The 17,436-nt window shown below is 48.5% G+C and overlaps 1 protein-coding gene across 10 annotated transcripts in view; it reads left to right on the top strand.

The window, feature by feature from the left end:
- The window catches only part of MSI2 (musashi RNA binding protein 2), a 367,851-nt gene that overhangs the window by 301,338 nt on the left and 49,077 nt on the right, over positions 1 to 17,436 (top strand). For all 10 annotated transcript variants that reach the window (XR_014019236.1, XR_014019237.1, XM_081270296.1 and 7 more), the window contains 2 exons: positions 7,905 to 8,019; positions 16,949 to 17,023. Coding sequence is in view for 8 of the 10 variants with exons in the window: in XM_081270296.1 (XP_081126422.1) it covers positions 7,905 to 8,019; positions 16,949 to 17,023 (190 nt within the window). In the remaining 2 variants the exon portion in view is untranslated. The remainder of the gene's footprint in view (positions 1 to 7,904; positions 8,020 to 16,948; positions 17,024 to 17,436) is intronic.

Raw genomic sequence — 17,436 nt, 5'->3', positions numbered from 1 at the left:
TTGGACGGTATTGGGGACCAGCTCCTCTCTACCTGTTGCCAAACTCTGAGCACCCCCCAGGGAAGAGCCACATCCCCAATGTTCCCATCCGTGTCCACACTCAGCCTGCCTGCCTGGTAAATAGTAGGTGCTTACTATTATTAGTTTATGACCTACTTCACTTTGCCATCACTGATTTTAATAAAACACTGAGCAGAGGAAACAGTGGATGAAATTAATTCCATAAGTGGTAAAGAAATTAATTCTGGAAGCTGGAGTCGGGGATGGTTTCGTGGGAGAAATAGCATCCAGTTGAGCCTGGAGGCTGAGGAGACAGGGGCAGGGAGGGAATGAGAGGGCAGGACCCAGAAGAGGGAACAGAGATTTTGAAGTTGGGGACCTGCATTTGAATCCTGGATTTGCCTGTGACTGTGGGCAGGACACTCTGCCAAGCCTTGTTTCCTTGTCAACAAGGGGACTAATGATGAGGAAATCAGTGCAGTGAGGGAACAGAGAGTAGGAGACGTCCCTTGAGAACCCTGTGTGCCTTTCCCTGTGCTTGATAGCCATCGTGTATGTGTGTAAGATAACCTGTGAAGATCTCCCGAATGCTACATACGTACACACGTACACAGGGATGTTGTGATGTAGCACGTGGGTGGGGTGCAACAAACTCTGCTCCTTCCTCCCCAGAGGGATCCTGCTGAGTCAGGATCCTAAATCCCATAGGACTCCTGGTGCTTGTCACTAGTGGGTCCGGGCTATTTGTGACAGGTATGTGTCCTCTGAAGACAGATGTTCTTGCTGGCCGCCACCACCTCCTGTGCTGGCATTTCCATTGCTTTGTGCACAGTAATTCTTCCTCCACAGACTCTGGGGTCCATGCCCACCAGGGGCTTTGGTGCTTGGTCTAGTGCTAGTCTCTGGTCACTAGGACAGTGCCTTGCTTGCCTGGGGAGAGAGAAGAGGGACAGAACACAGAACTGTCTTGCGCTCACCTTCCAGTGTCACCAGAGCCAGCTGGGAAGCCCAGCTGAGCTTGCAGAGGGCAGAAGGGCTGGTGCCATGGGAGAGGTTCTGCAGAATGGTTAAATGTCCTTCCCCTGCTGGATTCCAGGGCCAGGGCTTCTCAGCGTAGCTGTCAGGATTTTCAGGAGTGAAATCACCGTCCCTCACCCTAACCAATGACTTTGTCTCAAGGACTTGCCCTTCCCAAGCCCTGTACTCACCTGGTTGTGAACTTATCCTGCCTCTGGCCCTGGGTGAGAAGAGAATCTTGATGGATTTGGAACCTTGTGAGAGACATTAGGACTGAGAAGAGGTGACCTAACTCTGAAAACCACACAGAGAGTAGTGGCCAATATGTATCTCAAGCAGGAGTACCACGTGCAAAGAAGAAAGCCTCAGGTCCTGCCTTCCTTCCTTCTCCAGGCCCTCTGTGCCTTTCCTGGGGGGACATGTTGGTGCACGTGCCACCACTCACATGGCTGCTCCATACTCGCCTCTGCTGCTGGCCTGACCAGCGTCCTGGTTGTGAGACCTGAGCAGCTGCATGTGCCCATTAACTGTTCTGGTTAATGGCTTTGCTGTTGCCATCTTGAAACTCTTAGCAGTTGTTGAACCAGGGTCCCCTCATCTCTTGTAGCGTTCTGTAGCTGGCCCTGCTCCGGGTGCGCTCTAGGCCAGGCATAGTGCCAGCCCACCCTGGTGGAGCGAAGGCTGGTTTAAGGAGCTCACCTTGGGCGTGACTTCCTGGCCCTGCAAGTTCCCTGAAGGCAGATCTCTGAATCTTGGTAATGAACCTGTAAGAGCCCCACAAAGAATCTTGCTTTCCAAGGGGTCTCTCAGAGATGGACAAGCAGGGCAAGAGGGAGTAACTGGGAAGAAGAGGGGCCGAGGCTGCCGAGAGGCTGGTGGGCAGATGGCAGTGTGTGGTCTTGGGACTCGAGGCTGGCACACTGCTGCCTCTGGCTTTGGACTCTAGTCAAGGTCCCGAGTTTCTGCACTTGGGTTAGTCAAGGTCCCGAGTTTTTGCACTTGGGTGTCTTCTCCCCTTCCCTTCCCAATCTCCTTGGACTGAGCTAAAGATCTAATGGCCAGAGGAGATCTCGGTCAACATCGGGCTTCAGAGAAGCAGTGTTCACCTGCAGGCCACCAGAGCTGACTGCAGAGGAGATGCAACCTGATCACTGGCAGGCCTGGCCGGGTTGTTGGATCTCTCAGGAAGTGCCGTGAAATGAAGGTACCACCTTGGAAACCACAAGACACCCTCCCTGAGCCCTCCCCTCCCCCAAGAGGCCTGGTCCTCTGCTTCCCTCCCTTCCCTTCAACCAGACAGCCAGACGGTCAAGGTCCATGTCTGCAGTACTGGGGAATTCTATCCTTTGAAATAGGCCCCTCTCTTCCTGGAGGAGCAAATAGTTCCTAACAGGACCTGTTTGCAGTGAGAGATGAAGCTGCAAACACAGGCCTCTTCAGGCCAGACAGAGCCTCCTTGTCTTGGGGGTACATCAAGGCCACGGGTGCAGTGCTTGGGTTTCCCACCAGCCCTCGGGGCTGCGTGCTGACTAGGGCCCTGTGTGTAGAGACCAGGAGAGACAAAAGCCTTTTCACTTCCCAGGGCTTGGCATTCCTCTCTTGACTACCCGCCTCTCCCACAAACACACCCTGGCAGTGAGCTTGCCTCTTCAGGGCCTTCAGATTGCTTGGGCAGGAGTGGCCACTCAGAGTGCCTGCAGGGAAGCCATGCCCTCAGAAGCTCCCGCACCTTCCCTGAAAGCCAATGCCAAGCATCCCCCCAGGGAGAGGGTGTAGTATAGGGGTTGCTCCCCAGCATGAGCCGTGGGTGTAGGCAGACCTGGGTTTAAATCCCAGCCCTGCCCCACAAGTACTGATCTGGACTATTGGCTAGGTGTCTGAAATCTGGGCCTTGGTTTCCCGTTTTAGAAGATGAATATATATAGCTATAACGGGCATTATTGGGTTCATTGACAAAAAGGTAAATTATTGTATCAGCATTAATTGTCCTGACATGAATAACTCAGCTGTGGTTCCCTAAGAAAATGCCCTCGTGTATAGGAAAGGCAAACCATGATGTGTGTAACTTACTCTCAAATGGGAAAAAAATACAACCTATGGATACAGACATAGTGTGTAAATGGTAAGGCAGAAGTGACCCAATGTTAGCAGTGGCTGAATCGGGTGAAGAGCACTCAGTACAAGAAGCCCCTTACTAAGTTGCTTTGGATGGTGATGGGAAGAGGTCCCCTCGCCCAGATAAGCAGCATGCACAAGGGTGTAGTGACCACAGGTGCAGGCTCACAGCAGGCCCTGATGTGTTGTCTGTAGGAGCTTCCTGTCCAGGGGTAAAGGACTTCCACTGGGTCCCTGTCCTAAAACCATAACCACAGGGAATTCAAGGAATCCAGCCCTTCCCTTCCCTCCAAGGCCAGTTTGTCAAGTAAGGCGGCAGATTAGGAGAAGGAAATTTTTAAACAAATCCCATCCACACTGGGGGAGTTGACACGTCCCTGGCATTCGCCCCTGGTGTGGGGTTGTCTTGTGGCTTTGCCAGCTGTGGGATTTGGAAATGGAGGCCTAGTCTTTCTGGTGTGAGCAGCTGGGCACAAGGGGGCCTCTGAGGCTTCTCACAAGCACAACTCTCTGTGGAAGATCCTGCTCCGTTTCTTGCCTGCTGATCCCATTGCTGTCTTCAGTTGCCGATAGAAACAGTGGCAGTGCTGCCATTGTGAAAAGTGGTTGTTGGGGGCAGACTCAGGGCTAGACTTGCAGGTGTTCCTTCCTCCAGACTTTGCCACCAAGGCTGCCCTGTGAAAAGCACTTGGGGAGGGTGCTTTTCCTTCCCGTGTGAGTGCTAGGAGCATTCTACCATAAAGAGGGGTCTTAGCTGGTGGTGTGGAGACAGCTGGAGCAAGAGGCCAGGCCACCGTGAGGACCACCTGTTTCTGATGACTGCAGGGAGCCTGGCAGGCCGCTCTGGGGCTGCAGTGGGAAGGGGAGCACCAGGTCCTGCCCTCTTCCCTATGTAAGAGCAGCCCTCCATGCCCACTGCCCAAAGAACCCAGACAGCCGAATACCAGGGTACAAGTAATGTGTCCCCTGCCCTGCCTGCTCACAGCCCTTCATTGGTCTCATACGAGCGCCGTCTCCAAGATGGCACCTACTGTCTTGGCCTCCTGGTATTCATGCCCTTGTGCATTTTCCTCCCACAAGGGATCTAGGCTGGCCCAGTGGAACCAGTAGATGGTGGAAGTGGCTTGGGGTGAATCCCAAGTCGAGGTTAGGAGGAGCCTTACAGCTTCTGCCTGAGTCGTTCCAGAATGCTCGTGCTTGGGACGTTCCCTGTTCCCTCGCAGTTCTTAGCTGCCACGCTGTGAGAGGACCACATGCCCTGGAGAAGCCGTGGGTGGTGCCCCTGTCAGCACTTGGGCTCCAGCATAGTCGAGGTTTTCCCTGGCTTCAGTCCTGGCCACCATCCAACCACAGCTCCGTGAGAGACCACAGTGAACTCAGAACCACAAGGAAGAATGATCAATGGTCGCTCGAAGCCGCCGAGCTTGGAGCAGTTGATAATCTGGAACGTGTGGATAGCCAGAGGACCCGAGTCCATGACCAGGGCCCAGGAGTCGGCTGGTTTCTCCCAGTTGGTGTCCAACTCTACCCCCCGGTTATCATGCCAAGTTCTCTGGCTTTTCCCCAGGGAGGAAAACCCAAATGTGGTTTAACTCCAGAGGCTGCTGAATGACAAGCCCAGAGGTAGTGAGGGGCAGTTCGGTGTGTGAATACTTGCATTCATCTTCAGAGAACAAGACAGGCCGTGCCGGCTCTTTTTCAATAGAATGAGTGGAGTGCTCTCAGAGGTAGAGGCTGACCTTGTTCATCATCGTGTCCCCCAAAGCCTCACTCTTACCAGGCACAAGTTCCTCTGCATGGTTGAATTAATTTAGCCTGGACCTCTAGGAGGAGGGGGGGCAGTGTGGGCAGGCCTTCTGGTCCGGAGAAATCTTTTGAGAAGCCTTCAGTACAGGCCAAGCGCCCTGCTGTGACCGCTGCCTCTCCCTGTCGCTCAAATGCCCAGGAAGGGCCTGGGGTCCCCCAGAGAGTGCGTATGCCATGGCCTCTGGCCTCAGGGAGCACTTACCATTGACACAGCAGGTGGTTGACAGAACTCTTGTGGCCGGTGCTGCCCAAAGCGACACCAGCAGAGATAGAGCAGAATTAAACAGAGCCGCCAGCCCTGTTCGCTGAGAGGAAGAGTAGGTGGGTTTGTTTAAAATACTCCCATTACAGTCAGTTAACCTTTATGTTCCCTAAATGAAAATTGTATAAACCTGAAATTTTCGTTGATCAGGTTGCCTAGGAACCAGCAGCAGGTTTTCATAAGACAATGGAATAGATTGTCACCGATAGGGCTATTAGGAAGCAAGCTGGTTAGCAGTATTATTCCCCATCCTGGTGTTGGCGTTAGGTAATTATCTCTCTGCCTGTGCAGGGCACGCCCACCTTCCCAGGCTGGGGCAGGTTCACGCAAATAAGATTCCTCAGCTGCCTTTCTCTCTCTGAATCCCTGGAGTCCCGGAGCAAATCACCACCCCTAGGCTTATAAAAGAAACCTAAAAGAGCTAATCTGGTGAATTTATTTATTTTTAATTACCTTTCCTCCTTGTTCCCCTACTTGCAGCAATAATACCCTAGTAGGCCTATTGGTGACAAGCTATTGCATTATCTTATAAAAACTTGGAAAGTAAATATCCAAAAAATTTACAGTGGTAACTTTTATTTAAAAGACCATCCTGAGACACTTCAGTATGTCTTTTTAGTATTTTTTTCTCCATTATATGCATTTTTTTGTTGTCCACAAAGTCACGGTAATTTACAGTTACAAATCAATCTCATCTTACCGTTAGGGTGACCAGCTGTCCTGGTTTGCCTGGAACTAAGGGTTTCCTGTATCCGTTCTGTTTTCCAGTGTGCTTTTCTATGGCTGTGTGGCCTTCTATCAGTGTGGATGAGCCAAAATCAGCTTAACCAATTTTTTCAGAACTTTCGGGAGATTTTTTAAATTACTATTATAAACTGTTACTTCTGGTGAACAGCCTCATCAATGTGTGCAGTATAGATTCCTACAAGTAGGATTGTTAGGTTAAAGAATGTGCACATTTATAGGTTTTGATGTATCATTTTCTGATATGTATCAGAAAAATATGTTCCAATTCCTATCCCTGTTCCCCATACCTTCATGATCTCTTACTCAAACAGTCCTTTATCACTGCCAATCTGATAGGTGAAAAATGTCTTATTTGGAGAATGTGTGCTTCTTTACTCTTGTGGTCACTGTCAATTTGTAAATTTCCTGTTCATGTCTTTTACCCATTTCTCTTTTGGATGCTCATCTCATCTCTTCCCATCTCCTAATTACTCTTTGTATTAACCACATTGGTCATTAGTCATGTGAACCATTTTTTTAAACAATATATACTGCACACAGTTTAGCTAGCTCTTGACATCTCAGGCATGCTCTGAGCAATAGCAGTCTTCTGAGTCACAGCAAAACCTCATATCTCTTATACTAAGTGTAGTTTTTGCTTCTATACCATGTCCCCAGACTGCTTTTTTTTTTTTTTTTTTTTTTTGTGGGGGCGAAAGGGAGTTGATGGAGATGGAACCCAGGGACGCTCTACCACTGAGCTATATCCCCAGCTCTTTATATTTTTTATTTTGAGACAGGGTCTTACTAACTTGCTGTAATCCTTGAACCTGTAATCCTCCTGCCCCAGCCTCCCAAGTCTCTGAGATTACAGGTGTGCACCATTGTGCCCTGCCCGAGACTGCTTTTTAAATGAGATGCCTGGTTCCTTTTTCCTCTGTCATTGCCAGGCTGCCGTGCTGTTACTGTTGCTATAAGCGTCCCTGCCTTCCTCTGCCATAGCCTATCTTCATCAGCAGTCGGGTAGATCACCAGCTAACAGTGCTTGTTAAATTTGTCCTTAAACTCAAAGAGCAAGTAAGCCCTGAGCAAGGACTTGAGGTGCCCTGGTAAAATGGTGTAGGAACTTTATCAGGCCAAAGCAATATTTGCCGAGTCATATTCGTATAGTTTAGGTTGCTAAATTAAGTGACCTCTGGGTGTGCACTTATAGGAATAAAACATTTTAGAGGCAAAAGATAGAAAAGATGAGCAACTGCTTGAAGGTGTAGATGGAAAAAAAAAAAAGAGACCCTATAATCCAGATGATCAGGATCAGTGTTTAATTCTATGACGGCCCTCAGGGGAGCAGTGATGTGGGTTTTATGGAAATGGCAGCATTGCTAACCTAGAAATTTTGAAAGACCTGGGTTCTAGGCCCCCACCTCCTGGAGATGGCTTTCAGCAGGATACCCAAGCCTTCCAGTGCTTGGCTTTCTGATCTATGAGATAGAGCTAAGACTGAGCGGCCTGTCTACTTTATAAGAGAGAGAATCTGATGGCTTGATGGGAAGATCCCTGGCCTGAAGAAACATCAGAGGAATTTGTACAGAGGGCCCAATGACCGCGAAGGCTGGTGATTATTGCTGTTTGCTCACAGACATATCCCTCAGCCATTGGTGGCCTCCTTAACTGTCATGCTTTCTGCACAAGCTTCCATCTGAGCTGGCCTGTGTGTGTGTATCTTTAGCTTATGTCCTTGCTGCCCTTCCAGAACCTAATTTCATCCTTGTAGGTTTTTCCAAAGTAGGGTTTGCACAAGTGGTGCGTTTTCTTAAATATTTATTTTGCAGGCCATTTACTCACCTCGGCAAGGCTATTTTTACAGTGAGTAAGGAGCAAGGCTAAAAATAACTTCGCTTGTAACCAGATCGGTTCTGCATTTGACATTTACGTGGAATTCATTTGCATCTCATTTGTTCGCCTCTCTGTTTAACAGGTAGAATGTAAGAAAGCTCAGCCGAAAGAAGTCATGTTCCCACCTGGGACAAGAGGCCGGGCCCGGGGGCTGCCTTACACCATGGATGCGTTCATGCTTGGCATGGGGATGCTGGGTGAGTCTAGACAAGTGACTGGGGGGTCACAGTGGACCGGGAGGGCTATGGAGACCTGTAGGCTCACCTGGGTCCCCTATCTGTTGGGCAGACTGTCTGAGCCTCAGTTTACCTGTCTAAGCCTGTTTTCTTATATATAAATGAGGATAATCACTCCCCTTCAGGACAATCATGATGATCCGATGAGCCCACCTGTCAGTCATCCTGCCCCAGCCGGCTCATAGGGTACTTGATACTGTTTCCTCTTTTTTCCACCCTTTCCTCAAAAGGAGAACAGGTCTCTCCCTTCGGGAGTTCTTCAGACCTCTGGGCTCCTGGTGGGCTTAGCTTGGGTGGGCTCAGGCTACATTTTCTAAAACTTAGGAGAGGAGGTGGTGAGGGTGGGCGATAATCCTGTCTATTTAAATGATTAACATTTTCCTCTTGGGATATCAAAATTTGCATTTAAATGGATGTTTTAAATAGCCTGTTTTACTCTTTATTTGCAAAAAAAAAAAATGATGAAAGACAAAGTGTGTTTGTTCTGACTAAAAATGATCTCTCCTGGCTTTTAGAGAAATTGAGTTGCATATTATGCCCCTTTCCTTAAAGGTATCTCTGTCCGTCCTGCGTAGATAATTGAAAATCTCACCGCTTAAATGGCATGAAAGATGGAGAAAGCCGGGGCATGCGTAATGGTGTGGGTCGCAACAATAATTAGAAATTTCAAGGCGAGAGAACGGTATTTTTGTGCAAGTTATTGTGTGTCGGGAAAATACTAATTAAATGGGATAAATGGTAGTTAATGGTAAAATTCCATTCAGGCACATGAGCGGTCTAGTTTATCTTATAAAGAATCACATCTCCTTGTCTGAGAAAATAACAAGGGCAGGCATAGCTATTTTGATGAACTTGAAAAAATGGAGAGGGATGCCATCGAGAATATTAAAAGTGGCCACGAGGCTACTTTTTCTGAAATTGATTTTTTTAAGATTTAACGGACTTTCCAAGAAAAAAAAATCTATTATAATTCTCTAAAAAAATTGGGCAGATGATTCTGAAAACTTATTTTGGAAGAAGAAATAGGTGAGAATAAATACAGAGAAATGAGAGTTTGGTTAAACTGGTGTTTAACCAAATACCAGAACATAGCACAAAGCTGCAATAATTAAAGATGTGGTACACAAGATTGTATTCAACTTAGGATGACTTGACTTAGGAATTTTCTACTTTGCAATGGTGAGGAAGCAGTATAGATCCTTGGAAACTATGCTTTAGATTTTGAACTTTGCTCTTTTGCTGAGCTTGGCATCTGTCAAGGTGATGGAGGCAGTAGTGAGTGACAGCTCTGGCCGGCCTCGCTGTCTGTCAGGCTAGGAAACAGTGGAGACTCCGCATACTGTGTTGTTAAGCCCAGGTGTTCAGTGGGTTAGGTGTGTTCAATACATGTTCAACTTACAATGTCAGGATGTAACCCCATCGTAAGTCGAGGAATGTATGGAAATACGAAAACTTGTTGATTAAAAAAGTTAAAAAGCCTAAAATAAATATTTTCTATGTGAGAGTAATTGTTATTTTTTAAAATCAGTGAGAACCATTTCCCGGTTGCAATATGAAAATTGCTTAGCTCTTGCTTTAAAAAATAATTTTTATTTGGTCTTCATCTGATGTCATATGTCAGAAACACTCCACATGAGGTACTGATTTTCAATGCTGAAATCAGACTTTAAGAGAAAAAGAGCTGATGGCATTACCATCTGCTGACTTTGGGAGTCTTGAATTTGAAATGAGCATAAAGGCCTTAGGGCGTGCATAGGGGATTTTCTGGGGTCCAGATCTTCAGACAGTGCTCCACCTAAGTGGGACTTGACCATCTTAGCATGCTGGAAAAGAAGGCACTGGTTTTTCTTCAGGGAGAAGCAGAGGTGTCAAGCAGAGCCAGCTCCATTCATGTAACTGATAAAAAGCAAAAGCCCAGCCACATCCAGCATCCCCAACTCTGAGCCACCTCTCCACCGACACCCTGGCCTGAGTCCCCACATGGACGAACACCAGGGCTTCATCGTGGGAGCCTAGGTAGAGCAGGAGGCATTCACCAGCAGGTTGTCTGTACTCCCCGACTGCAGGCCCCATCCTGGGTTGGGGTGGGGTGCTGGGGTTGAACTCAGGGCCTGTGCATGGTAGGCATTTGTTCTGCTGCTGAGCTGTGTCCCCAGCCCTCACCCGGGTAATAATTTGCCCAGGGCTCCCTAATACCTTATTAATAACAGCTCCCAATTTGAGTGCATACTACTACAACTTGGTGATTAGAGGACACACATTTTTGCCTCCATATTTTAAACACTTCTGTGGACCCATTTGCAGTCCATGTGATAAGAGAGCATCATGCAGTTTAATTACCAGCACATTCTTTTCTTTCTGAATGATACGTGAAGGTGTATCTTATTAGTCATGGCATCTAGGATTTAATAAAGTCCAGTAGTCCATGGTTAAAAAACTTATGTGACTTGTGTTGTGGCAGTTGCAGCCTCTTCCTCCAGCCCCAGCCTCCACCCAAGGAATTTGCCAGAAGATGGCTACTCAGGGATGATCCAGAGATCCACATGCTAGACTCCAGGCAGCACCAGCTCCGAGCCTCTTGAATTCCCAGCCACTATATGAGGTGTCCAGATGCCTGCAGAGCAGGGTCTCCTAAGAGGTCCCAAAATGTGTCCCCAGACCAGGAACCAGCTCAGGCTAAAGTACAGGAAGAGTCATCTGGTGAATGCATGCACTTGGGGTCTGGCTGGCCTGTCACATCTCCAGGCAGCCCAGCACCTCCCACCCAGCCTCCTCCAGCACTCTCCCTGCAGCCTCCCTGGCTGCTCTCAGTGAGCACAGTGGTTCAGCTCCGCACTGAGCCTCTCGGCTTGCTAGGCTGTGATGCTGCCACCATTGTGCTGCAACCAAAGCCCTTAAGTCCCTCATCAAAGATGGCTTCCCTTGGCTTCTTCCCTCTATAGTGGCAGTGTGACTTCAGCAGAGTCTAATCCTTGGGTAGGGTGCCTGACGTCCGTGGATCACACCAGTCACCACCTCCATGGTGCACTGTTCGCATTGTCACTCCTGGAACCGGTGCTGTCACCACCCTCAACAGTGTGGCTGATGAACTTGGCTCCTGCAGAAAAACATGTTTTTTTAAAATTCATCAGTGAATGGAATGAGATGAGGTATCAGGGCCTTAACCTCCTTGGGAGGGATTGTTTATTTTTTTGTTTATTTATTTTTTGGCAGTACTAGGGATCGAATCCAGGGTTGCATTACCACAGAGCTACATCCCCAGCCGTTTTTCTTTTCTTTTTTTAATTTTGAGATAGGGTCTTACTGAGATACCCAGGCTGGCCTTGAACTTGTGATCTTAAGTCAAACTATGAACCATTAAAATTTATCCCTTCAACAAGTTATTTCCTGAGTCCCTATTAAGGGCCAGGACACCATTCTACACACTTAGGGAATAAGCAGGGAACAGGGCCTCTGATCCCAGGACGCTGACGTCCTGGTGAGAAATCTGAGACCATCAGTATACTGATCTATAAATGACTTGGATACTGTTGAACTACTTTACAAATATCCCTCACAAGATTTCCTCATGCTTTGGGAGGCCTCATGAAAGGGGGACCGATGAGGTGTAGTTGTCCAGTTATTCATTTGTGATCTCTCTTGATATGGCTGCAAATATCCTCTGGGAAAACCTCCACTGGTTTGGGTTTCAGCTTTCACAGCTTTTGATAGAATTGTGGAATAATCAGCCCAATGGGAATTTCTTACAAAGAATGTAGGCGAGAAGAGAAGACAAGGGTCATCCTAGGCCCTGTCCCCTGCCTTGGAGCCAGACAAAAACCAAAAGCCACTGTGCCCCTTAGAGAAGGTGTTTCTGCAGCCCCTGAGACTGTCCCACTGCCTTGCAGTCGCAGCGGCATCCACAGTTATCTGGGAGTCTCCACTTTTTCTTTTTTTTTTATTTTTTAATATTTATTTTTTAGTTATTGGCAGACACAACATCTTCGTTTGTATGTGGTGCTGAGGATTGAACCCGGGCCGCACGCATGCCAGGCGAGCGCGCTACCGCTTGAGCCACATCCCCAACCCTCCACTTTTTCTTAATGAAAGTGGACTTAATAAAAGCAAACACTTGATTGTTGATATATCTGATTCCTCTTGGCCTTCTCTGCCCTCCGCCCCATAATCCCACTGCTTTTAACTCTCTTGGCCTTGTTGGGCACATACTATTTATTTAACGTGTTGGTAGAGAAATAGCACATTGCTGAGGCGTGCAGAGCAGCTTCACCCTGGCAGGCCCAGGCATGGAGAGATACTGTTGATGGGCTAACCCTTTAGCCAAAAGCATTCTTAGGCACTCTTATACCAGGAAGCACCCATGAAATCCCAGCCCAGTGTTCCCCAGCATTAAGCTCCATCTGAAGTAAAAGCAAAATGTAAATCAATCATCCTTGATTGAGTAGGGCTGAGGAGCCATGATCTGCTGGCATTCGCTAACACATCAGGAGACCAGCAGGAACTTAGTCACACCTCGAGACTCGTTTATAATTTCAGGTAGGATTTGTCTTTCCTAAAATTATCTGTTTGGGCCATTCCCAAGTAGGTCTCTGTTTGTTCAGCTGTTTTCTGGTGGACAGAGGAAGGTCAGAATTGTGCCGCTCGTCCCTCTAGAGCAGTGCGGTCTAATCCAGCTGTGATGGTGGGAACCTCCTGTGTCTGCACAAGCCAACGCGGTGGCCACTAGTCTGATGTGCATCCTCACTGTTGCACTTCAGATGTGACTTATGCAATGAAGGAACTGATATTTTCATTAGATAAAAGTTTTAATTAAATTTTAATTGCATAGCACAGGTCTGGAGGAGCCCTTGCCACTCAGGATGTTTCCAAGGGCCAAGCATCTTTAGAGACTTTGGCTTTTATGTACTTGCCTAGGAAGAACTCTGGGCACTTGATGTTTTGTCTGCCTGCAGACTTCATGGAGTTGATGTGATGCTCCAGGCAATGTTCCGGACGTCATACAGCAGATGTCACACTGTGGCAGTTCCCTGGATAAACAGCCCTAGTCTCTGGTCTCTTTCAAGTCAGTGGCTTGATGGGAGCAGTTTTCCATGACTGAGTGGCTGAGTAGCAGAGCCAAGAACAGGATGAGTCATAGAATCATCTAGAATACAAGCATTTCTTCTTCAAGATTTGGAGCAAAGATCTAGAGCCACAATCTTGAAAACCTTTCCTGCATTCCCAAAATGAGTCCCAAAAGGAGCCCCTGGGCACAGCCAAATTCTGTTGTTGATTGCTGATTTTGCTGCCACAATGGAAAGCCGATCTGCAAGAAAGGTGGTCATCCAGGCAGAAGGCTTGATTTTTTTTACTTTAGTGACAAGAGATAATTACTGTGGGATTGATCAGGCGGCCAGAGTACTGGAGCAAATAAATTGTGCAGTGGCCAGTGCGGGAGGGGCCCGGCTGCTAATGGAAGTGGCGGCTGGGTCATCCCGCTGTAATGGGGCTTGATGGAGCGTCCATGGGTCTGCAGTAATGTGCTATTGATATGCAGCCAGCCAATTTCCCCCGTGTGGCTGGGGCTGTGAGCCGTTGGAGCAGAGCTGGGCTGCACAGCAGTAAATGAAGAGGAAAATTGAAGTAATGTTGTATTATAAATTTATAATTTCATCTGCCTGACCTCGAGGGTGTTCAGGGATGGGGGCATGGAGATGAGATCCCCCACTCTGGCAGGTGCCAAATTCTCATCTTCCTCCTTCAGGAGACGATGGTATGGACCTGTCTGGAAAGAGTGGGGTGAGGCCCAAAGTTGGGGTGAACTTGACCACACTTTTCTTTTTTCCTGTTGGAGACTTTTGGGTATGCCAGGAAGAAAGCATGTTTTAATCAGGTTGTGCGAGTGGCCTGAGTACAGGGAGGCACTGGCCCTTCTACCGTCCTCTCCCACACCAAGGGAAGGTGACACATGGGCTTATGCTTTTGCTGTCAGATTAACACTAAAATATTTAAGACCCCCAGCTCTAAAGTTAGAAGCAAAGGAGCCATTTTTCATTAGGAAAGCCCTTAGGCAGCAGTGATTTGGCTGTTTGCATATAATCCGTTTATCAATATTGTTGAAATAATGGTATAAGAAATCTAGTGCTGAAAGATCTGATTTGATAGCAGGTGATTAATTTGGAAGAGAATTGAATTGCCCAGCCATGAAATAAATAACCAAGGAAGGAGTCATTTTGCGTGCATCTATTTAAGGCATCTAGCTCTGGCTGCTGTCCCTTTTCTTCTCTTACTGCTCCTTCAGGACCTGAGCTCAGGGTCCCCCTGGGCTCCTCCCTTCAGAGAACAGTCAGTGCAAAGCTTCTGGGCCATTCCATCTCATCTGTGCATGAAACACCATGCACTGGGAAATAGCGGCCCAGGAGCAGAACAGGTAGCCAGGTCCCGTTGGAAGACAGTTCACTGAGCCCATGGGTTTGATGTGACTACAGATTTGGAGAGACTGAAGCAAGGCAAAGACACCATAATTGGTCTCCGTTGAGAATTTGCGTATCAGTGCTGCAGGAGACCTGCAAGACTTTTCTACAGGTGGCAAAACTCAGGCTCCAAAAGAAAAGGGAAGACCCATCTTTGTGTCAGGCTGGAACAAAAAAATTCTCTAGCTGGGGCAACTTGAGCAGCTTTTGAACAATAAACATTTATGACTGTTCTTGGAGGCTGGAAAATCCACGGTCAAGGCACTGGTAGATTCCATGTCCATCAAGGGCCCATTCTTCATAGACAACACTTATTGCTGGGTCCTACTTATTGGAAGGGGTGAGGGTCTCTGGGGCCATTTATGATGCTCTAGTCTGTGACCTAACCATCTCCCTGAAACCCCAGATCCTAATACTGTCCTGTTAAGGGTTAGAATTTCAACATAGGAATTTGGGGGGACACGAGCATTCAGATCGTAGTAACCCCCAAGAGCACGGTCAGGCCAGAGGCAGGAATGAATCTGTCCTCTGACTCCTAGACCTGTAAGGTCCTGTTCTGGGTTGGACAACAGGTCCACTGGTCACAGGCAGAAGCCACAACACCAACATCCACAGGGAGGAGAGGGACAGTGGGTCCTGTCCCAGGATCTCTGAGGCACAAAAACACTGAATGGGCAGCAGGAAGACCAGTCAAGTCTTTGACTCATGATGGCAGAGTGAAGAAAGATGGAATTTTTGGTAACCTTTATAAGGTCAGAAAGTGTTTGGTGTGATATGTAAGATTCACTGAGGAGGAAGGTGACAAGGGCTTGCATTGAGGGGTGTTGTTTAAGGTCACACTGAGAGAACCTGGAGTCTGTTCTAAATCCACCCATCAAAGTGACTTCTCACCAGTGTTTTGGTGGCAGACAACAAGCAGCGAACTATAAGCAACAAAGGAGATTCTTGGAAGGTGCATGGGCAGTGCTCCCAGATTGACAGGAAGGTGGAACAGGACTCAGGAGACAGGCAGGAGCTAGAGGAGCTATTGGTCAAAGCTCCAGCCCCAGCCAATGGTTCAGCCCAGGAATGACCTGGTCAGGCAACCACCACTTCCACCTCTGGTTGCTGGATCCTGCAGCTGTGCCAGGGTAAATTCTGAGCCACCCCCTTCTTTGCCCACTGCTCAGTAGCAGATCCCAGGGAAGACTTCCACTGGTCCAGGGCCCAGTTCACCAGCTGCCTCCCAGCCACCCAGCTCCAAGCTGGAAGGAGGCATCGGGCCTCTCACCAGGTCAAGAGGGTGGAGGCTCAGGTCCTGGGCAGCCTGAAAACAACCACAGACATCCACCTTGGAGGACAAAGCAAAAGTCTGGCTAGTGGTTATGGGGAGCCGTGGTGACATTTTAAGAGCATGAATGACCTAAGTTGATCATACACCCAAGTGGAGGGAAGTAAAAGGGAACCTGGTGGGGCAGGGACAGGAAATGGCCCCAGATCTCCTGTGGCCAGTGAAACCATTTTCACTGGTCTCCAGTCCAGGGAGGCTGCACCAACCTTCACTGTAGCCAGAGTGAAGAGGCAGGAATATGAGCAGCAAAGTCCTGGTGCTAAGGTGACATCTCGTGAGGGCGTTAGTAACACTGGACAAGGTCCCATCTGCATCAGGACTTACCAGCAGGGGTTTCTCTGCACCCCATGCCCAGCCCAGCAGCAGTTTCCCCAAGTACCCACCCACGGATAGTCACCTGTAGATCATCTGCTGAGACGAGGATCTGGAAAAACTGACCACTGTGAAATGCTCATGAAGACACGTGGCCTGAGGCTTCTGAGTTGGGGCCATACTTTGTGGTACACATGTTGATATAGCCAACCCCGCTTCTCAAGACTCTCAAAGACACTGATGCCACCGTGGAATGTCCATGCTGGTTAAGTGGGTCTCTGGGCTCCTCCCTCCCCCTGGCCAGGGCTCATTAAGCCCAGCATTTTCCACAAGTACAGGGTTGATCTCGAAGTTTATTCACTAAACTGTGATCCCTGGGTACCCGTGACCTGTTTGGTGCTGGCCCTACTGTCCACTACCCTGGGAAGAGGCATTACAAGGACTTTAATCTCCTACTGTCAACAGCTTTTAAAGCAAAGTACATTGAGGGTAAGCTCTCCAAATGTCAGAGCCAGGCGCAGGCCCCATGTTTGGTGCTAATGTATGACATTTACTCTGCAGGTTTGAGAAAGTGCATGGTCTTTGGGAAGCCTGGCTGCCCAAATATGGGTTAATTACCAGCAGGCCGACAGCAGCACCCCCAGCCACAGGAGAGAGGTGGCCCAGGTCCTGGGTAAAGACCTCCCCAGAGACAAATCATTCCGTGAAGGAAAATAACTCAGGCTTTTCCTTATGACCATCCACCCTGGGATGTACCCAGCTCAGAGGCAACTAACAGCTCTCTCTTTCTGTGTTCAAGGTTATCCCAACTTTGTGGCAACCTATGGCCGAGGCTACCCCGGATTTGCTCCTAGCTATGGCTATCAGTTCCCAGGTGAGTTACTTGGGTGCCCGGGGTGTTGGAAACTTGGGAGGTGGACTGCATTTGGGAGGAGGAAGGAGAACCCTAAAAGAGAACACGACACATACATGCCTCCATTGAAGAGATGCCCTATGTTTGTTGACTTCTGAGTTCACTGGAGCCCAGGGTCAAGGGGCCTCAGGATTTCTGATGAACTGGAGTGCTTCATTGGTGCTGGGTATTTGAGAATAACAGCTTTTAAATGCAAAGGAAGAGACCAAGGCAGGAGACCCACCCCCTGGCTCCTTTATCTGAAGCCTGTTCGGGTCTCTTCTCCCTGGGGACTGAACTCCAGGCCCAGGATTTTCTTTCACCCCCACTACCCTGTTGCCTGCTCCCAGTCCCTGCATCCACATGCCTGAGGTCCTGCCCTTCCTTCCTTCCTC

This window comes from Spermophilus citellus, assembly GCF_964194105.1.
Source record: "Spermophilus citellus genome assembly, chromosome: 17".
In the NCBI taxonomy this organism is placed as follows: Eukaryota; Metazoa; Chordata; class Mammalia; order Rodentia; family Sciuridae; genus Spermophilus; species Spermophilus citellus.
This window is presented reverse-complemented; position numbering and strand designations above follow the sequence as displayed.